General features: G+C 39.7%; 1 protein-coding gene across 2 annotated transcripts in view; it reads right to left on the bottom strand.

Annotated features, from left to right (window-relative positions):
• Positions 1-2695: 2695 nt before the first annotated feature.
• The window catches only part of VAMP7 (vesicle associated membrane protein 7), a 75884-nt gene continuing 54765 nt past the window's right edge, over positions 2696-23814 (bottom strand). The window contains exons 6-8 of one of the 2 annotated variants that reach the window (XM_043459154.1): positions 20444-20511; positions 7402-7494; positions 2696-3599 (exon numbers count right to left, since the gene is read on the bottom strand). In XM_043459154.1, coding sequence (XP_043315089.1) covers positions 3531-3599; positions 7402-7494; positions 20444-20511 — 230 coding nt within the window. In that variant the 3' untranslated portion in view covers positions 2696-3530. Of the gene's footprint in view, positions 3600-7401; positions 7495-10490; positions 11649-20443; positions 20512-23814 lie in introns of those variants that run through there. The other variant, XM_043459152.1, reaches the window with a different exon arrangement.

Here is a 23814-nt window from a genome sequence, read left to right as displayed (position 1 = left end):
AACGTCTGTGTATCACTGAATCAAGCTCCCATACTTCTGAAACAAACACAGTATCGGAAATCAACCCTACTCCAAAATAAAACAAGGAATGCACAGAAAAAGGAATAAAAAGAGGAACATGAAGAAATGCTGACGCCTTGTGGCCATTTTTTATAACAGCAACTCTACAGTTGTGTTCAGTGCAGTTCGAATGCTCAGTCGTATCTGACTCTTTGCGACCCTATGGACTGCAGCATGCCAGGCTTCCCTGTCCATCACCAACTCCCGGAGCTTGCTCAAACTCATGTGCATTGAGTCGGTGATGCCATCCAACCATCTCATCCTCTGTCGTCCCCTTCTCCTCCCGCCTTCAATCTTTCCATGCACTTAATATTCACAAGGTCCGTGGGGCTATAAGTGAAAAACAACACCCCTCAAGAAGTCTCCTGGGGTGGTCAACGAACAAGAATTCAAAACTTGGCAGACGATCACAGAGCCAAGTTCAACAGGTACCCTTATAAGAGATGAAAGAGGACACAGACGAGAAGCCTCGTGAAGATGGAGGCAGAGTTGGGAAGGAGAGGGCCACAAACCCAGGGACCACTGGAGCCCCCAAAGCTGGAAAAGGCAGGAGACACCCTATCCTGGAGCCTCTGGAGGGATCTCAGTCCTGCACCACCTTGATCTCGGGTGTCTGGTCTCCAGGACTGGAGGATGAACTCCTCCAGTTTTAGGATGAACTCCTATTGTTTTAAACCACCCAACATGTGGTCATTTGTTAGAGAAGCCACAGAGAACTCACACAGCTTCTGCTCTGTAGGATCCTAGAAGTGTGGGTCTCACGAAAGGCAGATGGGGGCTGGATTATGGAATCCTTAGAGTCAACACTGGGCCCTCAGAGATGCTAAAGCTGTGGATGGACTCCAGAATGTTGAGGGGTCAAGTCTGAAGCCTGTCCCTAGGAGTACAGGCTGCACATGCCTCCCCAGGTTCTTACACATGTAGACGTGGTGTAGTAAGTATCTAGTACTGACAGGACATTTAATGTCACTGTTCACATTGCTCATTAAGAACCCATCAGTGACACAGGTGAAAACCCATGTAGGACACTAGGATGAACAATTCTGAAGATGTTCGGGGTGGGGACTTTCTCCCATGCAGCCAGCAGACCCTGTATCCCTGCCCCTGCAAGCAATGTCCTCACTGGGACGCTGGTGGGCCACAAGCAGCATCTGGGAGTAAAGGTTAGCTGCCCCCAGACCAGCTGCTCCTGAACCCAATCCATCCTTCCCAAGTAAAATGCTGAAATATGTGGAAAGAACTTACGGGCTGGAGGAAAGTGTTGGGAGTCACACTAGTGACAGCTCCCTTGCTGAGTTGGTACCTGCAGACCAGGCAGGATGGTCCTGGCCTGGGTGCTCTTCTGGAAGCTGTCACTTTACCTGAGTTGCCCCTTCCATTGTGGCCCCCACTGCCTTTTTTTCTTGCATCCTCACTTCTGCCTGGAGAGGCTTCAGAGAGCAAGCATGGGCAGCACATTCTCTTTCTCAGCAGGTGGCAGCCTTGCAAGTCCTGTGGAAGGTCCAGCAGAGCCCCACTCACCTCTTGCTGCCTGGATGGGGTGTTTATATAGACCCCAACCCAGGAATACCTGAGAAGGGCCGGCAAGCTAGGTCAGGCTGCCCAGGTCAGCCAATCTTCACCCATCAGGGGCTCACAGTTGCATAAAACAGGCCTTGCTGCACAGGTCAGGACCAAGGAACAGGTGTGGGGTCCTGAAGGTCAGGATGGACATGTGGCTGTAACTCTGGTTTCTTTTCTCATAATTTTAACTGGCCCATGAGTAGGGAACAACTTCACAAAGACCATCTCTGCACAAGAGCAATCCAGGACTCAGGGAGAAATGGGGTGGGGGGGGTGGAGTGGGGCGGAGATAGGAGCCCAGTGGCCTGGGTGCAGTGAAAGCCTTTAGAAGACTTGCTTCACTGGAAGGAGGCTGCAGAGTGAAGCCCTGGGCCATGGACCTGTGCAGGAGACTCTCCTAGTTCAGGTCCTGCTCTGAAGTGCCCAGGGTCAGCTCCGACCAACAGGTGGGCTGGGGGTAGCCTGCAACAAGCACTATGTGCACGCTTCCTGTGTGTGAAGCTGGAGGGGTGCCCCGTGGCCTGGGAGGGACCTGCCCTCGTGAGCCCTCCATGGCCTTTGGGGGACCGGTGTCATGAGCTGCCATGTGCCTGCCCAGGAGATCCCTAGGCCCTGAAAGTGTGTGTGAGCAAGCTTCTTCTCTTTGCAGCTGGCGCAGAGTTGCTTAGGAGGCAGGGTAAAAGCAGCCAAGGGCAAAGGTCAGGAGAAGGGTTGGGGTCCCTCAGGTGTGGCCCCCTGAGTCCTGAGGTGCAGGGTTCATTGAGTCCGTCACATCCACCTGGGGACCACCACGGGCCTGACCTCGGCCTCGAGCCCCCGACCCGTGGCATCAGCACAGACCAGCCTGATGCAAGGCCCACAAGTTCAGACACTTCCATCAGGACTCAAGGTGACCTCCTGGAGCCCGGAGCAGAGGCCTGACCTCTGTGCACAGGCGAACCCGCCCTGCAGAAGTCCTGGTGCAGCGCCCATTTGGTGCGGTCAGCGTGGGTGCCCTTGGGGTAGCCAGTGTCTGCGTCCCTCCCCCCATGACCACAGACCATGCGGCCCTGCTTGGCTCACAAAATCAGAGTTTGGTGAATCAGAGGAATGCGCCTACCCACGCCCTCTATTGCCCATTCTATTATCTATACAATTGCCCTAAACATCCACCAAAAGAAAAGGAATATATAATAAACCCTAGCCTTCAACAATATTTAAACCACCATCTTCTGAAATCAACTGCAACAGGGAAAGAGAGGATATCAAGCTTTGTGAAGTTTGTGAATGATCAAAACTCTCTTCCTAAAAGTAATATGCAGACAAGGATAATTCTGTGTGCTTCTAACAGTCTAGCAAAACATTCCCCTTCTGACTGAGATAAACTGTTTAATATCAATATTTTACCTGCTTGGGTTCCTTGAAACACCAACAATTGCATTACAATTCCCCAAATAACAATTCTCCATGAACATTGTTTTCAAGCACCTAAAACCCTTCAAAATCAAAAGACATTGAGACGAGCTGTTAGCAACACTATCAGTCTTTTCAACTTTTGTGTGCATAAAGGTCATCCAGAATTTTAGCCAACAGCTCATAAGACAGGTGGTTTCTACCTTGGTGATAGCTTTGTGCAATTACAAACAAAATGTTTCTGCAAGTAGATGACACTAGTTTACAAACCAAAGAAACACAATGCTTTTTTTAAGGCTACTGCTACAATAAATGGTTCAGTCTGAAGTGCAATAAAATAAACAGGTTGACAGGACAAAGATAAATCTGGAGGCGTGGAACAAGATTTCAAAAAAGAGAGAAAGAAGCAGGTTGAAGAGACTGGCAGACACCATCTCTCAGTATTAAAAGGCCTGAATTACACGGATTGCTTTTAACTCCTTGGTCTCTCATATCCTTGGTTAATGATAACTTTTTTATTTCTTCACACAGCTTGGCCACGTAAATCCACCACAGAGAGGTGACACAATAATATAGATGAATACCTGGGGTGGGGGAGAAGGCAATTTTATTTTCTTGAATCACAGGCTCCTAAATAATATATAAAGGCAAGACCAATGAACAAATTTTGGTTCCATCAGAGTAGCAGTGGTATAATAATACAACACACGAATCAAGTATTTTCAAACATAGTAGTAGAATTAAAATGATCTTTTCTGATATAATTCACATCCACTTGAATTCCACTGTTTTTTTTTTTTTATTGGTAAACAGCAGTGGGGTTGTTTCTCTTCACTGGGAAGTGAGCAGACTAAGAACTATATAAGCCACTCTACTGATAACATCATTGTCATAAGAATCACAAATTAACATAATTCCCTTGAGGTACGATTTTGTATTAAGTACATTTTTAGATTTTGCACATGGATTTATTTTTCATTATTAGGGTGATTAAAAATAATAAAAAGCATGAGTAGACTCTATATCTATACCACCTATGAGCAAGAATGTTGCCATGAACCTTTCAGTAGATGCCACTAATTGTAATTATTCAATTGTAAGTAACACAGTAAAAATACGAGTCCTATAAAGATGTATTCACTTTTTAATTATGATATTATAATTGTAAATTATGCTATTTTAATGGTGTATGTTTGCTCACATTACTATATTCCAAAAATAGGTTTACTATCAAATTTAGGTTCACTGCATTGTCAGTCATTTTGTTTTGATTTAAATTATAACCTTCTAAGATCTTTAAGTAACTGATTTCATTACTTACATGCTTAGAAAAAAATATGGATTTTTTTTTCTCTACAAATGTTGGGGAAAATTATGGTTATTAATGAATACAGTAAAGTGCTCATATTACATTCACACACACAGATATTCCAACTTGATATAAAGTTGACATCTGCCACAGCTAAAATATAAGGATTTTTAAAGCTGAAGTGCAATACTTGAGGTGATAGCACTTTTTGTCAAAGAGGTGGCAAAGTCCTCCAAATGTAACAAGTAATCAACAAAAATAATCAGTAATCGATTAAAATAATCTGAATGTAACAACTATCTACTTTTATAACTCAACCTAAATTCCTAGATCACGGAAGGAAGAGGAAGCTAAGCTGAGAAGCCAAGAATGTGCCAGCCTTGGATACCATGGATCCTGAACAAGAAGACACGCAAGGCGATAGCACAATTTCTAGGATAACATGAATAGATCTAGGGCTGCCCTTCTCGGTTAGGCAGGTCCAGCTGTCTAAGGCGGAAAGACCTTCAATAGAGGTCAAGGAGAATGGGAGTTGAGTCAGAGATACCTGCTCAGAGTTACCTTTGAGCCTCTGTAAATGACAAGAGGATGAGGAGGAAATGCTGCTTTGCCCAGACACCAACTACCCCCAAAGGAAACCGTTCCTCCCAAACTCCTTCAAGCAGCAGCTCTGGAGCTTTTGGTTCAGGACTTCTTTACCCTCTTAAAAATGAAGACTCCAGAGAGCTCCTGTTTAGAGGGGTTTATAACTACCAACCCCTGGAGAAGAGAATGGCAATCCACTGCAGTATTCTTGCCTGGAGAATTCCATGGACAGAGGAACCTGGTGGGCTACAGTCCATGGGGTCACAAAGACTTGGACACGGCTGATTAACTCACACACACACACACAACTATCAACACTTACTATATTATAAATAAAATTTTTAAATATACCTATTACACATAAACATAACTAACTACATTTCTGTGAAGTCTATTTTGTATGTCAACTTCGGGAGGCTACAATGTACTGTTACCCAAACACACACTAATCTAGGTGTTGCTGTATTCTGTAGATGTGATTCAAGCTCATAATCACTTGACTTTAAGTAACTGGGCTTCTCTGGTGGCTCAGAAGGCAAAGAGTCTGCCTGCAGTGCAGGAGACCTGGGTTGAACCCATGGGCTGGGAAGATCCCTTGCAGAAGGAAATGGCAACCCACCCCAGTATTCTTGCCTGGAAAATCCCATGGACAGAGGAGCCTGGCAGGCTACCGTCCATGGGGTCACAGTCGGACCCAACTGAGCACCTTCACAACAGCCTGCTCTGTGGATTTTGGACTTGCCTAGCCAGTTCCTGCCATTGCATAAACTAATTCCCTGTGATATATCTTTTAATATATATTCAAAAAATTCAAGAAGAGAGAATATCTGTTAACAAGTATAAAAGTTCCATGAAAAAATGTTAAAATATAATAAGCATCCCTAGAAATTTAAAACATGGCTTCCCTTGTGGCTCAGTTGGTAAAGAATCCACCTGCAATGTGGGAGACCTGGGTTTGATCCCTGGGTTGGAAAAATTCCCTGGAGAAGGGGAAGGCTACCCACTCCAGTATTATGGCCTGGAGAATTCCATGGACTGTATAGTCCATGGGGTTGCAAAGAGTTGGACACAACTGAGTGACTTTCACTTCACTTACAAAAATACAGCATACTAACACATATATATGGAATTTAAAATTAATCAATTAATTTTTTAAATGAAGACCTAGATAGCAGAATGAACAGGGCTGGAAGAGTTAGCTGAATGATTCATCCAGAATGTGATACAAGAAAGGAGCTTAAACATATTAAAAAGGCTACCAAACATGCAGGATAGTTCAAAGTGATCCAGTATCTGTTTGTATTAGAGTTCCAAAAGGAGAACAGCATATAGACTATATTTACGCACAAGAGAACTATTGCATTATAGTAAGTAAATACTAGGAAATGGAACTCACCATGCATTAAAAAGTACTTCTTAGTACTTATTCCAGAAATTAAAGAAAAGTTAATTATTACTGCTTTCATTAATGTCATTCAATATATTAATAGTAAATGTAGTTTTATTATCAATTCACTGGGTGGAGAAATATCATTTCTTAAACTGAAATGCCTATTCCTGATTAAAAACAAAAACTTTTAGTACTCTAGAAATAAAAGGTTCTTTCACTTCACAATGAAAGTCTAATACGAATTCATAGTAAATATCACTCATAAATATTAGAAGCATTCCAATTAAAACCAGGAACTAAATAAAAATTCTCAGTGATACTGTAATTATTCAACACTGCTAGTAAATATGTGATAAGGTCAAGATTATTAACAGACAGCACTAATCTAATTAATTAACCTGAGATAATTAACCTACAGCACGAGTCAGTAAACTATAGCCTTCACGTGAGCTAAGAATGGTTTTTATAATTTTCAACATTTAAAAAAAAAAAAAAAGAATATGTGACACAGACAGTATGTGACCTGCAAAGCCTGGACCTCACAGAACATTTGCTGACTCCTGATCTACAGCACACAGAGAATCAACTGACAAACTATTACAACTGATACCTGGTGCACTGGGAAGACCCAGAGGAATCGGGTGGAGAGGGAGGTGGGAGGGGGGATCGGGATGGGGAATACGTGTAACTCTATGGCTGATTCGTATCAATGTATGACAAAACCCACTGAAATGTTGTGAAGTAATTAGCCTCCAACTAATAAAAAAAATTAAAAAAAAAACTTATACAAGGTTGCCAGAAACAAAAAGAGGAATTAGAAAAGAAAAAACAGAAACAAATAGATAATAGAATTAACTAGAAAATAGAGAATATGGACTCAACTAGAAAATGTAATTTGAAAAGAATCCCATTTCAATAGTGAGAAAACCATGAAATAACCAGGAATATCATAGTAACTTCAGAGGAAAGTAAATGCCTAGTCATACATTTCACTGTTAAAAGTTATGCGTAGCTCATTTCAGAGTGCTAATCATTGAGAAGGAATTCCAACACCTAATTTCTTAGAGACTGAAAGATAAAATCACTAAAGGACAAAACTTACAACTGATATGATGATGATGATGATAGTGAGCTTGAGATTCTTCATGCACATGGCTCGGGCAAGATTTCTGCTGGTTGTTTTGAAGGTGACAGACTAGGAAAAAAAAAGCATGAATTGTTTGATCCCTGGCAATGACTACATGACGGATTTGCAATAATACCTACAAAACTTTTACTTTCAATAATTCTGTTCCAATGTTCTTTACACCTTCCCTCTCTTCACATGTAGACTGGCCACTTGTAATCTCTAGTTTCCCAAAGCAGGACTCTGCCATATATATGGTAAGCAGTAAGCCCATTGTGAAGGGTTCCCTCCTTTTTCTTCTGCACTGTAGCAGTGCATGTAACAATGACCACTAGAAGTAGTTCTCCCTACTAGCAGAAAAGCCTTTTTCTCTTTATGCTTCCAATAAGAAAGTTTCTTTATGAGCCAGTTGGCTGGAAACACATTTGCCTATTCTGCCCCGTTTAATCCTGCTATTGTGAAGCATAAGAACTGTTTAATTCCCACAGGAAGATATGTATTTACTCATATCAGGGACCAAACCCAAAGAACTTCACTCCTTCAGTTATCCATTTTCTTTTGCAGCATCAATTTCTCAATATATACCGAACCATTCCCACCAGGGCAAATGCAGTTTCTAACAAACAATAATCACTAATAATTCAGAAGTTCCACTCCTAGATATATACCCAACAGAGAGGTATGTACAAGTTCAGCTAAAGACATATATAGAAATGCTTCCAACTGCATTATTTGTTTCATTTCAAAACTGGAAACAACCCAAATGCCTACCAACTGTATTGTAAAGAATTTAACCTTGCCTGAAAAGGGATCTGACCTTTGCCCTCAGCTCCTGATAGACAACCTTTTCTTGCTTGGGAGCCATGGGCCCGCCAAATAGTAACTAGCTCAGTGCAGGGACTAGTCACTCCAGGAAGACCAACTATATGATTTAGGATAGGGGTTTAGGTCAGACCTAGAGGAGCTTAGACTGGAGACTGAGATTAAGCAAGTAGGCAATCGTAAGTCGATCATGCTTATGTAATGAAATTGCAATGAAAAATTAAACAACAAAGTCCTACTGTAGCACAGGGAACTATATTCAATATTCAATAATTAAACCGCAATGGAAAAGGATATGGAAAAGAACACATGTATATATACATATACGTATAACTGAATCACTTTGCTATATACCAGAAACTAGCATAACACTGTATATAAATAAATTATGCTTCAATAAAAAACAACAACGAAACTGAGCAATGAAGCCTGGGCAAGCTTCCATGTTGTACAATACCCTGCATGTGTTGTGAAATAAATTTATTTGATGGCAAGATAGGAAAAATTTAAACATAAAACATTTTCTCAATCCTTTGACTTCTTCCCTTCCCTCACTGTGCATTGTATATCTGCATTAGGCATCAACCAAATCTTCTCCATCAGCAAAATACCTGCTCAACCATAAAGACCAACATTCTACCAGCACCAACAAGACAACTTAAAGATAACATCTTGTAAGCGGCCACAATCTGGATTGTGTAAACTGTCAATAATACGTCATTTAATGTCCAGCCCTGTCTCAAAAAAACTTATAGAACTGTGCCTTGACTTCCAATGGGTGGAACAGTTCTCAGAACTTTCTGAGATGCTGTTCCCAGGTTATAATCCTCAAATTTGGCTCAAATAAAATTTTCAATTTCTTTGATCAACAGATTAATTTTCTGTTGACAATGTCACCACACATCTATGCTGGGAGAGTAACAAGCCCACAGGGAGAGAACAACAGAAACTCTGGGTTTGGTAACTCCCCTGAACTCCACCCCAATGTGCTTCTGCTCTTGGTTGAGCTTAATCTGTAACATTTGCCTGTAAAAAACCATAACTGTAGGAATAATAGTTTTCACAAAGCCCTTCTAGTGAGTTATCAAACCTGAGAGTGGTTTGGGGAATTAACAAACCTGCACTTGGTGTCAGAATTGAGGGCTGTTTAGGGACTGTGGCCTCTAAACTGTTTATAGTTGGTGAACTTCTCAGTTGCCTAAACTCTTTAGAATTACTCACAAAGTCACAATAAAGAATTCAAGGAGGAGGAAGATAATATGAAGAAGTAGTAACAGTGAGCAATGAGCTTCCCTGATGGCTCAGTCAGGAAAGTATCTGCCTGCAATGCAGGATACACAAGAGACATAGGTTTGATCCCTGGGTCAGGAAGATCCCCTAGAGGAGGAAACGGCAACCCACTCTAGTATTCTTGTGTGGACAGTCCCACAGACAGAGGAGCCTGGCAGGCTACAGACCACGGGGTCACAGAGTCGGATACAACTTAGTGACTACACCACCACCAGTGAGCAATAAAACTAATATAGGTTAAGTGATTCAACGGATTGAAGATTTCTCCACAAGCCTCAGGTTAATATCTGAACACTAATAAGTCACCTACTTAAAACCAGTTCAACTAAACAGAACAATTGTTACATCTTACCAAAGCTTTCCATGGAGACAGGTAGGGGTGGGTATAAATAGAAAAGAACAAGAATATATTAAAAAAGAAAAAAAAAAAAAACCCTGTGAAAATGACAAGGGCAAGCTGGCAAGCCTATGGCCTATCCACTCCATGTTGATGATTTCATTAGCAGCTGATGATGCCCTAAAATTGGGCAAAGGACTTGACTAATTTCTCCAAAGAAGATACACCAATAGCCAATAAGCACATAGCTTCCCTGGTGGTTCAGATGGTAAAGAATCTGCCTGCAATGCAGTGACCCAGGAAGATCACTGGAGTTAGGAAGATCCCCTGGAGAAGGGAATGGCTATCCACTCCAGTATTCAAATTGGGAAAGAAGTATGTGAAGGTCATATATTGTCACCCTGCTTCTTTAACTTGTATGCAGAGCACATCATGCAAAATGTCAGGCTAAATGAATCACAAGCTGGAATCAAAACTGCTGGGGGAAATATCAATGACCTCAGATATGTAGATGATTCTAATAGCAGAAAGGGAAGAGGAACTAAAGAGCCTCTTGATGAGGGTGAAAGAGGAGAGTGAAAAGGCTGGCTTAAAACTCAACATTCCAAAACCTAAGATCATGGCATCTGGTCCCATCACTTCATGGCAAATATTAGCCTGGTGAAAAAGTAACTGCAGTTTCAGATTGTGAATTTTAAATCATTATAACTAGGCTTAAACACATTTTTATTAATCAAAATAGGAACCGTTACAATCAACACATTTTTGCCATGTGAAATAAGCTTCTTTATTCCCGTGGCATAAAAATCTGTGCTTTGGGATTCACTGAATTCTTGGGAAGTATTTTCTACCTCCTGCTGGTTGTGGAAGCATTTTCCCTGCAAAAAGTTGTCAAGATGTTTGAAGAACTGGTAGTCAGTTGATGAGAGGTCAGGTGTTGAATATGACTGATGAGGCAACGCTTCGTAACCCAGTTGATTCAATTTTTGAAACACTGATTGTGTGGCGTGTGGTTGGGCATTGTCATGAAGAAGAACCAGGCCATCCTGTTGACCAATGCCGTGTGCAAGAGTTGCCAATTTTAGTGCATCTCATCGATTTGCTGAGCATACTTCTCAGATGTAATGGTTTTCTTGGGATTCAGAAACCTGTAGTGGATCAGACAGGCAGTAGACCACCAAACAGTAACCAAGACCTTTTTTTTTTTTTTTTTTTGGGTGCAAGTTTGGCTTTGGGAAGTGCTTTGGAGCTTATTCTCAGTCCAACCACTGAGATGTCCATCACCAGTTGTTGTATAAATCCACTTTTCATTGCATGTCACAATCCAATCAAGAAGTGGTTCATTGTTGTAGTACAGAATAAGAGAAGACGACACTTCAAAACAATGATTTTTTTTTATTTATGGGCAGTTCATGAGGCACCTACTTATCAAACTTTTTCACCTTTCCAATTTGCCTCAAATGCCAAATGACCATAAAATGGTTGATGCTGAGTTCTTGGGCAACCTCTTGTGGTGTTTTAAGAGCATCAGCTTCAACAATGCTCTCAATCAGTCATTGTCAACTTCTGATAGCCAGCCACTGTGCTCCTCATCCTCAAGGCTCTTGTCTCTGCAAAACTTCTTGAACCACCACTGCATTGTATGTTCATTAGCAGTTCCTGGGCCAAATGCATTGTTGATGCTGTGAGTTGTCACCGCTGCTTTATGACTCACTTTGAACTCGAATAAGAAAATTGCTCGAATTTGCTTTTTGTTCAACATCATTTCCCTAGACTAAAATAAATATAAAATAAATAGCAAGTAATAAGTCATTAGCCAAAAAAAAAACAAAGAAATAAGTGTGCATTAAAATGATGTATAACATAACCACATTTACTTAAGAATGTATTCAGTATCAAACAGCAAAGTGCAACAATGTAAAACCATAAATACTTTTGCACCAACCTACTAGAAGGGGAAAAGGTGGAAACAGTGATAGATTTTATTTTCTTGGGCTCTAAAATCATTGCAGATGGTGACTGCAGCCATGAACTTAAAAGAGACCTGCTCCTTGGAAGGAAAGCTATGACAAATCTAGACAGCATATTAAGAAGCAGTGACATCACTTTGCCAACAACGGACCGTATAGTCAAAGCTATGGTTTTTCCAGTAGTCAGGTATGGGTGTGAGAGTTGAACCATAAAGAAGGCTGATTGCCAAAGAACTAATGCTTTCAAATTGTGGTATGGAGAAGACTCTTGAGAGTGCCTTGGACTGCAAGGAGATCAAATCAGTCCATCCTAAAGGAAATCAGTCCTGAATATTCATTGGAAAGACTGATGCTGAAGCTGAAGCTCCAATACTTTGGCTACCTGATGCAAAGAGCCAACTCAATGAAAGAGACTCTGATGCTAGGAAAGGTTGAAGGCAAAAGGAGAAGGGGGGTGACAGAGGATAATATGGTTGGATGGCATCACGGACCCAACGGACATGAGTTTGAGCAAACTCTGGGAGATAGTGAAGGACAGGGAAGCCTGGCATGATGCAGTCCATGGGGTCTCAAAGAGTCAGACACGACTTAGTGACGATACAAAAACAAAAAGCACATGGCAAGATGATTAACATCACTAGTCATTGTTGTTGTTTCAGTTGCCAAATCCTGTCTGACTCCGTCCCCATGAACTTTAGCCTGCCAGGCTCCTCTGTCCATGGGATTTCCCAGGCAAGAATACTAGAGTGGGTTGCCACTTCCTTCTCCAAGGGATCTTCCCAACCCAGGGATCAAACCTGTGTCTCCTGCATTTCAGGTGGATTCTTTACTGTTGAGCCACCAGGGGAAGCCCCATTAGTCATTAGGGAAATGAAAATCAAAACCACAATGATACCACTTCATACCAATGAGCATGGCTATAACAAAAATATGGAAAATAACAAGTGTTGGTGAAGATGTGGAAAAACTTGTATCCTTGTACATTGATAGTGCGACTATAAAATGGTGCAGCACTTAAGAAAAAAATGTTTGATAGTCCCTCAAAAAGCTAAATACAGGATTACCATATGATCCAACAATTCCACTCCCCCAGAAATACCCAAAGTAACTGAAAGCAGGGACTTGAATGAATATTTGTAATGCCAGTGTTCATAGAAGCATTATTCACAAGAGCCCAAAGATGGAAATAACTCAATGGTCAATCAACAGATGAATGGATTTAAAAAAAAGTGGTATATCCATATGATGGAATATTATTCAGGCATAAAAAGAAATTAAATTCTGATACATGCAACAATACGAATGAAACTTGAAAATATGATGCTAAGTGAAATAAGCAAGGCACAAAAGGACAAACAACTATAGGATTCCAATTATAGGTGCCTAGAAAAGGAAATTCATAGAGACAAAAAGTAGATAAGAGGTTATCAGGGGCTGAGGAGAGTAAGAATGGGAAGTAATTGGTTAACAGTTGCAGAATTTCTGTTTGGAACAATGACAAAGTTTTGTACATTGATAGCTATGATGGTTGCGCAACACTGTAAATGTAATTAATGTCACTGAATTATACACTAAAATAGTTAAAATGGGAAATTTATTATATATATTTCAAAATTAGAAAAATATAATATGCCGAAGCCCACTGAACTGTATACTTTAAATGGGTCAACTGTATGGTCTGTGGTTTATTTATAAATAAAGAAATTTAAAAAGCTGTTAAAAAATCAAGAGGTGATAAAATGAAACTATTTTTTAAATACTTGAATAAAAAAAATAAAAAAGAGGAACAAAGAAGACGAAGCAAATAGAAACCAAAGCACAACATAGCTCACTTAAACCCAACTCTCCCAATATTTACATTACATGTAAGTGGAATAAACATTTCAATTATAAGCACACTTTATATATTCAAGAACATAAAGGAAAGCTTGCAAATGTTTAAAGAGATAACATAAAAAAGATCCTTGTAGAGACAAAAAATACATAAAATGGGAGTAACAGATTATAAACTGCAGAAGAAAAAGACAAGTAAACTCAAAGACATAGTAACAGAAACTATCCTAAATGAAACACAGAAAGAAAAAAGACCAAAAGATAATGAACAGAGCATCAGTGAGCTGTGGGACCTTCAAATAGTTTAATGTACATATAGTGAGACTACTAGAAGGAAAGAAAGACAGAAAAATATTCAAAGAAATAATAGCTGACTATTTTCATAATTTGATTAAAAACTACAAACTCACACTTCAACAAACCAAAAGCTAAAGAAACATGAAGAAAACTAAAGTATATTATAATCAAATATCTTAAAACCAATGATAGAAAAATGTTAAAAGGACCCAGAGGGGAAAAAAGACACATTATATATGTGAAAGCATCAGTGGAATTTTTGCCAGAAACAACATAAAAGACAGCAATGAAATATCCTTAAAATATTGAATGAAAAAATTAATGCAAAATTCTGTTCTGTGAAAATACCTTTTAAAAAAAGGAAATGAAAGACTTCAGATATACAAATACTGAAAGAATTCATTATTAGCAGACCTACAATGCAAGAAATTTTGAAAGATGTCCTACAAGCAGAAAGAAAATATCACCAGACGGAAATCTGGACCTACAGAAAAGAATGAAGAGAGTTACCAGAAATATTAACTACATGGGTAAACAGAAATGATGTTTTTTTAAAACTATTTAAATCTCTTTAAAAGATAATCAACTGCTTAAACAAATAAAACAACAGAAAGAGAAGGTGAGGAGAAGAAAGAATAGATGGTACAAACAGGAAACAAATAGTAACATGGTAGATTTTAAATCTTCCCACACAGAAAACTCCAGGCTGGGACTGCCTCACATTTGAATTCTTCCAAATAACTAAGGAATAGATAATTTCAATAGTACTAGCACAAAAACTCTTTTGGAGGACAGAGAGATGCAGGTAACACTTTTCAACCTGTTTGTTGGGGCCAGCATATCTCTGATACCAAAGCACCCAAATAAAAGTAAATGACATACCAACATCCCTCATGAACAAAGGCAAAATTCCTGAATAGGTCAATGGCAAATCCAGTAAGATATTATATAAAAAGGATAATGGATCATGACCTTGCAGGAATGCAAGGCTGGTTTAACATTCAGAAATAAATATTAATTTAGTAAGTTAAGTTCAATAATATTAACTGAATAAAAGAGAAAAACTATATAATTCTCTCAGTAAGTAGAGAAAAAATATTTGATAAAATTCATGAATAAAACTTTCAAATGAGGAACTGAAAGAACTTCTCTCGTCTGATAAAGTGTACCTATAAAAAATCTACAACATCATAACTGAAAATACTGAATCTTTCCCCACAAGATGTGCTCCATGCAAGAATGTCTATTCTTATGACTTGTCTTCACTATCATGTAGGTTCTAGTCAGTGTAATAAGATAAGGAAAAGAAATAGAAAGCAAGCATCTACCAAAAATGTTAGTAGAATAAGTGAATTTTGCAAAGTTGCAGGATATAAACCAGGTCAATATATAAAAATCAGTTTCAGGTCTGACATTTAGATCTTTAATCCATTTTGAGTTTATTTTTGTGTATGGTGTTAGAAAGTGTTCTAGTTTCATTCTTTTACAAGTGGTTGACCAGTTTTCCCAGCACCACTTGTTAAAGAGGTTGTCTTTTTTCCATTGTATATCCTTGCCTCCTTTGTCAAAGATAAGGTGTCCATACGTCCGTGGATTTATCTCTGGGCTTTCTATTCTGTTCCATTGGTCTATATTTCTGTCTTTGTGCCACATATATATGGAATTTAGAAAGATGGTAACGATAACCCTATATGCAAAACAGAAAAAGAGACACAGAAATACAGAACAGACTTTTGAACTCTGTGGGAGAAGGTGAGGGTGGGATGTTTCAAAAGAACAGCATGTATACTATCTATGGTGAAACAGATCACCAGCCCAGGTGGGATGCATGAGACAAGTGCTCGGGCCTGGTACACTGGGAAGACCCAGAGGAATCGGGTGGAGAGGGAGGTGGGAGGGGGGATCGGGATGGGGAATAAGTGTAAATCTATGGCTGATTCATATCAATGTATGACAAAACCCACTGAAATGTTGTGAAGTAATTAGCCTCCAACAAATAAAAAAATTTTTAAAAAAATCAACTTCATTTCTATATACAAGAATAAATATTGGAAAACAAAATTTTAAATTTACAGTAGTACACAAAACCATGAAATTCTCAAAGGTAAATTTCACAAAGTATGTGCAAGACTTGTATACAAAAAACTAAAAAACACTGGTAAGAAAAATTAAAGAAATCCTATGCAAAGCAGAGATATGCCAGGTTTATGCATAGAAAGACTCAAAGCTGTCAAGATTCCCAAATTTCCCTAAATTGGCCTATTAAATGCAATCACAATCAAAGACACTTTTTTTTTTAAAAAAAGGATGGAAAATAACAAGCTTATTCTGAAACATAAATGGAAATGCAAAGGACCTAAAATGGTGAAGACAATCCTGCAGAAGAACATAGGGAAGGACTTAGGGAATTCTATAAAGCCACAGTTAGCAATACAGTGTGGTACTGGCATAAAGGCAGACAAACAGAACAATGGAACAAAATACAGAATTAAAGCCCAAAGAGAAGAATGGATAAACAAACTGTGGTTGGTAGATTTATACAACGGAATATGTAGTACAAAAAATAAAAATAATAAATTATTACTGCACTCAACAACATGGATGAATCTCATAGGCATACTGGTGAGTGAAAGAGGCCAGACAGAAAAGAATATGTAACATATGATTCCATTTTTCTATACATTCTAAGAACAGGAAAAAACACTATCTAGGGTGATGTAAGTCAGAAAAATGACCTCTGTTAGGGATTGTTAACTGGAAGAGGCATGAGGCAGCTTTCTGAGGTGTTGATGGTGTTTTATATCTTGATGTATGTCTTGATCCAGGTGGTGTTTGGGATTCCCTGATGGCCCAGTCGGTAAAGAATCTGCCTGCAATGAGGGAGACCTGGGTTTGATCCCTGGGTTGGAAAGATCCCCTGGAGAAGGGAAAGGCTACCTACTCCAGTATTCTGGCCTGGAGAATCCCCAAGGACAGAGGAGACTGGCGGGCTGCAATCCATGGTGTCACAAAGAGTCTGACATGACTGAGCAACTAAGCACAGCACAACAGAGGTGGTATTAACATGGGTGTGTTATTGTTGTTTAGTCACTAAGTTGTGTCTGACTCTTTTGCAACCCCATGAAACAGTAGCCTGCCAGGTTCTTCTGTCCATGAGATTTTCCAGGCAAGAGAACTGGAGTGTGTTGCCATTTCCTTCTCCAGGGGATCTTCCCTACCCTGGGATCGAATTTGTGTTTCCTACATTGCAGGTGGATTCTTTATCATTGAGCCACCTGTGAATCCTGCTCAGTTCAGTTCAGTTCAGCTCAGTCACTCAGTCGTGTCCGATTATGACCCCATGGACTGCAGCACACCAGGTTTCCCTGTCCATTAACAACTCCCAGAACTTATGCAAACTCATCCAATGACTCAGTGGTGCCATCCAACCATCTCATCCTCTATCCTCCCTTTCTCCTGCCCTCAGTCTTACCCAGCATCAGGGTCTTTTCAAATCAGTCAGTTCTTCACATCAGGTGGCCAAAGTATTGGAGCTTCAGCTTCAGCATCAGTCCTTCCAATGAACACCCAGGACTGATTTCCTTTAGGATGGACTGGATGGATCTCCTTGCAGTCCAGTGGATTTTCAAGAGTCTTCTCCAACACCACAGTTCAAAGGCATCAATTCTTTGGCACTCAGTTTACTTTATACTCCAACTCTCACATCCATACATGACTACTGGAAAAACCATAGTTTTGACTAGATGGACCTTTGTCAGCAAAGTAACGTCTCTGCTTTTTAATATGCTATCAAGGTTGATCATAGCTTTTCTTCCAAGGAGCAAGCATCTTTTAATTTCATGGCTGCAGTCGCCATCTGAAGTGATTTTGGAGCCCAATAAAATAAAGTCTGTCACTGTTTCCACTGTTTCCCCATCTATTTGCCATGAAGTGATGGGACCAGATGCCATGATCTTAGTTTTCTGAATGTTGAGTTTTAAGCCAACTTTTTCACCCTCCTCTTTCACTTTCATCAAGAGGCTCTTTAGTTCTTCGCTTTCTGCCACAAGGGTGGTGTTATCTGCATATCTGAGGTTAGTGATATTTCTCCCGGCAATCTTGATTCCAGCCTGTGCTTCATCCAGCCCAGCATTTCACATGATATACTCTGAATAGAAGTTAAATAAGCAGGGTGATGATATACAGCCTTGATGTACTCCTTTCCCAATTTTGAACCAGTCTGTTGTTCCATGTCCAGTTCTAACTGTTGCTTCTTGACCTGCATACAGATTTATTCGGACGGAAGTCAGGTTATCTGGTATTCCCATCTCTTGAAGAATTTTCCATAGTTTGTTGTGGTCTACACAGTCAAAGGCTTTGGTGTAGTCAGTAAAGTAGAAGTAGATGTTTTTCTGGAACTCTCTTGCTTTTTTGATGATCCAACGGATGTTGGCAATTTGATCTCTGGTTCCTTTGCCTTTTCTAAACCCAGCTTGAACATCTGGAAGTTCACAGTTCATGTACTGTTGAAGCCTAGCTTGGAGAATTTCGAGCATTATTTTACTAATGTGTGAGATGAGTGCAATTGTGCAGTGGTCCGAACATTCTTTGGCATTGCCCTTCTTTGGAATTGAAGTGAAAACTGACCTTTTCTAGTCCTGTGGCCACTGCTGAGTTTTCCAAATTTGCTGGCATATTGAGTGCAGCACTTTCACAGCATCATCTTTTAAGATTTGAAATAGCTCAACTGGAATTCCATCACCATGTACAGTATGAACCCCATGAACAGTATGAGAACCCCATGAGCAGTATGAAAAGGGAAGCCTGTTACAGGGGTATAAGCACATATATAAAAAATAACTGAGCTACACATTATTAATAGTACACTTGCTGTACTTTGCTGTATTTGTTATTCTTCCATAAAAAGAGGCAGCAGTTAGTTAATTAATACCTTTTTTTATTCTGGGTTATTCAATCAACAAACTTAAGAAGGGTTTTTTTTTTTTTTTTTTTGGAAAAGTGCAGACTCTACTAGTACTGGTCAAACACAGGCAACTCTGGTTAAATAGGGTCATGTCCAGGGATTAAGGGGGCTTCCCAAGTGGCTCAGTGGTAAAGTATCTGCTCACCAATGCAGGAGACACCAGTTTGATCCTTGGGTCAGGAATATCTCCTGGAAAAGGAAATGGCAACCCACTCCAGTATTCTTCTGTGGGAAATCCCATGGACAGAGAAGCCTGGTGGGGCAATAGTCCATAGGGTCGCAAAGAATCAGACACGACTGGGTGACTAAATAATAACAACCAGGGATCAGGAATAACTAAGAGATGGACTGAGTGAGTGAGTGACAGTCACTCAGTTGTGTCTGATGGACTGGAAGTACCAAAAAATCTGCCAGCAGATTTACAATCAGATAACGTGTCTTCCCTCTTTGTCCCCAAGCAATGGTTTACAAAGTGAGACATTACAGAACCCTGGTGTTTTGACTTCCTCTATGGTGCCACCCTTCCTTCAATTTCCACGTACTTTGGCTAAAGACCACACTATTCTCCTAAGACCCACTGTTAACAGATGTCCCTATAAAACTAACAATGAACCTTTAAATAGCTCTTACTATATATATGACACTGTGTTACGGACTTTGCATGCATTGTGTGCTATAATCCTCAAAATACTATGAAAAAGCTACATCTCCATTTTATATACGATGATTGGAGGCACAGAGAGGTTAAGTAACTTGCCTAAGGCCACACAACTAGCAAGTGGCAGAGATGGAATTTAGTCTCAGGCAACAGACTCTAGAGCTTGTGCTGTAAACCACTACAATCTAGCTGTCAGTAAGAATGAACAAGATCACTCATTTATATCTGTTTCAAGGTGCAAACTTCTACTCTTCATGCAAATTTGTAGATCCAAACTGTGACTGAGCTCTGCCCTCCTTCTATTCACTATCTATTCACTCTTTCTATATCTATCATCTTTCTTCAAAACTTTCATCTGCTAACCAAATGGAAAATGCAGAGACACAAATTAACTGCAGCAAGAGTAGGTTATAGGGACATGTCAATCTCTGCCTCTTGCTTAATACAGGGAAAAGTCAAGCTCTCATGGTAAGCAAGAAATTGACTTTACTGTCTGGTTTTCAGCATTCATCATGGGTCACAAGTGGCCTGTACTTTTGTTCTGTGTGTTACAAAATGTACACTTCTACGCAGATGAAGTGCTAAGTTATGTAGGCACCAATCCAAAGCTTTAAAAAAAATGCTCTTTTACACTGAGTATATTTTCCAAACAAAAGCTTCCTTAATGGCTATTAATGAGTTGTGGGTTTTTCTATGCCTCATTGTTATCCTCATCTTCACAAAGTAGTCACGTAACGGGGGTTAGAAAGGAAAAAAAACTCCACTAAAGTATCGATTTTAAGACATTTCCCTATTATTTTAGCCATTAACCACAGTATCTCTACAATACTATCATATTCCATACTTACCGAATCCACAAGATTTTCTGTTTTATCGATTAACAATTCCAATCTTTCGCCTCGCTGAGCTACCAGATCTGAAAATGTCAGGAAAAGAAAAAATATCATGTTTATATTACAAAATTGCTAATTCTGGCTTTAACACAAATCTGATTTTAATTATAGCTGGTATTCATGACAACTCATATTTACTACAAAAGCACTTAAATCTTCAAGAAATAAAAGATTGTACTCAACTCTGGCAGACTTAAGGGTTTCCCAGGTGGCTCAGTGGTAAAGAATCTGCCTGCCAAGCAGGAGATGCTGGTTTGATTCCTGGTTAGGGAAGATACCCTGGAGGAGGAAATGGCAACCCACTCCAGTTTCTTGCCTGGGAACCCCATGGACAAAGGAGCCTGGTGGGCTACAGTCCAGAGTTGCAAAGAGCCAGACAAGACTGAGCAAAGGGGTGTACACATTAGACACAAACAGATAAATGAATGGGCATGATTGTGTTTCAGTGAAACTCTATGTAAAAAGACAGGCCAGATTTGATGCAAGAGCTGTAGTTTGCAAACACCTAAATGAAGGGTACGATCTGAGAGTAAAAACAAATAAGAGGTGGACATTTCCAAAATCACAGTGTGAGGTCCTGCCCAGAGTGTCTCTCCAATAAAACCATCACAACTGGTAAAAATTAGGAAAAAACAAAAAACAAAAACAATTCAAAGTCTGTGAAAACTGTGACTGTCCTAAGGGCATACAGCAAATGGAGAAACATTTATACAAGAAAATCAATGAACTCTCAGTGAGAACAGTGAGAGTCTCGGGCATTTGAGCTATGATCTACTTCATTCTTCAGTTCAGTAAAATGGCAGCTCTACTTCTGGCAAATAAAGCCTGGGAGCTCTCTTTTCCCTCAGGTCCCATTCAAAAGCTATGCTTTCTCCCCATGAGGGGCAACTCATCAACATTTCTCCTCCTTCCTCACCCCAGCCCCAGGTCCGTGAGGCAGAAGCTCTATTCAAGCATGGCATGGATGGTAGGTGTGAGGGCTCCTCCCTCTACCAAGCCCCCCCAACACACAGGGCAGAAGCTCTTCCACAGGAGGCAGGACAAGAACTCTGGGCTGTGAGTGCCCCTGCCCTGACATAACTCATAGAGCAGAGGTTCCACACTGGAAGGGGGCAAGCCAAAAAGACCGGGTTTACCCAGCACTCCAATGGTAGAGCAAGGGTGTCACTCTAGGAGAAGCACTTTGCTGCCCGTATCCACAGCATGAGAGCAGTGGTTCATAGATTGGTCCCAAGGGGAAAGGCAGGCCTTAGGAACAGATCTTCCCTGAGAGTTCAGACTTTATTTGGAACAGAGTATGGGCAAGTTCAAGCCTAAGAGTGCTGTCAAAAACAATGTTGTACACCCATGGCTGATTCATGTCAATGTATGGCAAAAACCACTACAATACTGTAAAGTAATTAGCCTCCAATTAAAATAAATCAATTAATCAAAAAATAAAAAATAAAAATTTAGAAAAAACAATGGAGATTTTGGATGTAAGCAATGATAATGAAGCTGGTAGCTTCATGAGAATAACAAGTTAAACTATGGGACAGCTGGAAGTTAACAGAGAGTATTTGGGGAAGAATCAGCTAAGAAGAACCCTCCTGAAGTCAAAACAAACACCTAAGACTAGCTGCAAAGACAAAGAAACACAAACCTAATTAGATCACTGGAGGAATTTATGTCTGGGGAACTGTGAGAAAAATAAAAATAGAGCAACTAGCCTGCAATTAGTGGAGGCTAACAGCTGGGTGAGATACTACAAAGGCAGGCTTAATAGTGAGATCAGGAAAAGAAACCAAGAGAACTCTGCCATTCCAGGGTGACTGTGGGCATGCCCAAGGCTGTTCCCTCTGAGAAGTGACACTGGAGGCTGCACACTGTGGGAGAAACAGACTTCAAAGAAAAAGTCCTACACAAGTAAACAACAAACCCTGAGCGTTGGGAAATAGAGCCCAGACTTGCTACATTATCTAAACTGTCCAATTTTTCAAAAAAAATATGAGAGATGAAAAGAAACAGGGAAGTGTGATCCAGACACAGAAAAAAGAACAGACATGGGGGAGCTCAGCTGTTTCACTCAACAAGAGAATGAAATTAGAAATCAGTAACAGAAGAAAAACTTATGAGATGAAGTAAAAGCAGTGCACAGAAGGAAATTTATAGCAGCAAACACCTACATTAAAGAGAAAATGTTATAGACTGAACTGCATCCCTACAAATTCATATAATGAAGCCCTAACCCCTAATTCAGAGATGGGGCTTTTGGGAAATCATTAGGTTTAGATAAGGTCATGCAGGATTATGATGAGGTTCATGTCCTTCCAAGAAGAGACACCAGAGAGCTTGTTCCCTGTTTTATTTCCAGCCATCTGAGGACACAGTGATAAGGCACAATCTGCAAGCTGGGAAGACAGTTCCCACCAGAACCCAACCATGCAGGCACCCTGATCTTGTATTTCCAGTTTCCAGAACTGTGAGAAAATCACTTTCTGTTTTTTAAGCTACCCAGTCTGTGGTACTTTTTATAGTATTCTAAGTTGACTAAGACAAAAGATCTCAAATTAATAACCTATCTTTTTACCTTAAGGAACTGGAAAAAGAAGAGCAAACTAAATCCAAAGCTAAAAAGGAGAAGCAGATAATAAACATCAGAGCAGAAAAAATATCAGCAAAACAACAGAGAAATCAATGAAACCAAAAGTAGGTTTGAAAACATCAACAAAACTGACAAATATTTGCATAAACAGACCAAAAAAAGGAAAGCAAATTATCAAATTACTAAAATAATCACTATCAACTTCACAGAAATGAAAGGGATCCTAAGAGAATACTATGAACAAGAGTATGTCAACACATTAGAAAAATGAAATGGATAAATTCCTAAGAAGACACAAACCACCTAAACAGACTCAAGAAGAAATAGAATATCTGAACAGAGCTACAACAAAGAAAGATATTCAATCTGTAATTCTTAAACTTTGCACAAACAGAAGTACAGGCACAGATGGCTTTAAGGGTGAATTCTACCAAACATTTCAAGAATTAATACCAATTTTCACAAATTTTTATAAAAATAGAAGAAGAGGGAATACTCACAACTTATCCGATGAAGTCAGTAACAGTCTAGTATCAAAACCAGACAAAGATATTACAAGAAAATAATACATCAATGTATCTTATGAATATACATAAAAAAGCCCTCAGTTAAGTACTGGTAAAATGAATCCAGCAAGATATAAAAATGATTATAAACCATGATGAAGTGGCATTTGTTTCAGAAATGCAAGGTTACTTTCATATTCAAAAATCAATGATTGCAATGTATTAATAAAATAAAG

Source organism: Cervus canadensis, chromosome X (genome assembly GCF_019320065.1).
Source record: "Cervus canadensis isolate Bull #8, Minnesota chromosome X, ASM1932006v1, whole genome shotgun sequence".
Taxonomy (NCBI): Eukaryota; Metazoa; Chordata; class Mammalia; order Artiodactyla; family Cervidae; genus Cervus; species Cervus canadensis.
The sequence above is the reverse complement of the archived record's forward strand: the minus strand, read 5'-3'. Positions and strand labels throughout refer to the sequence as shown.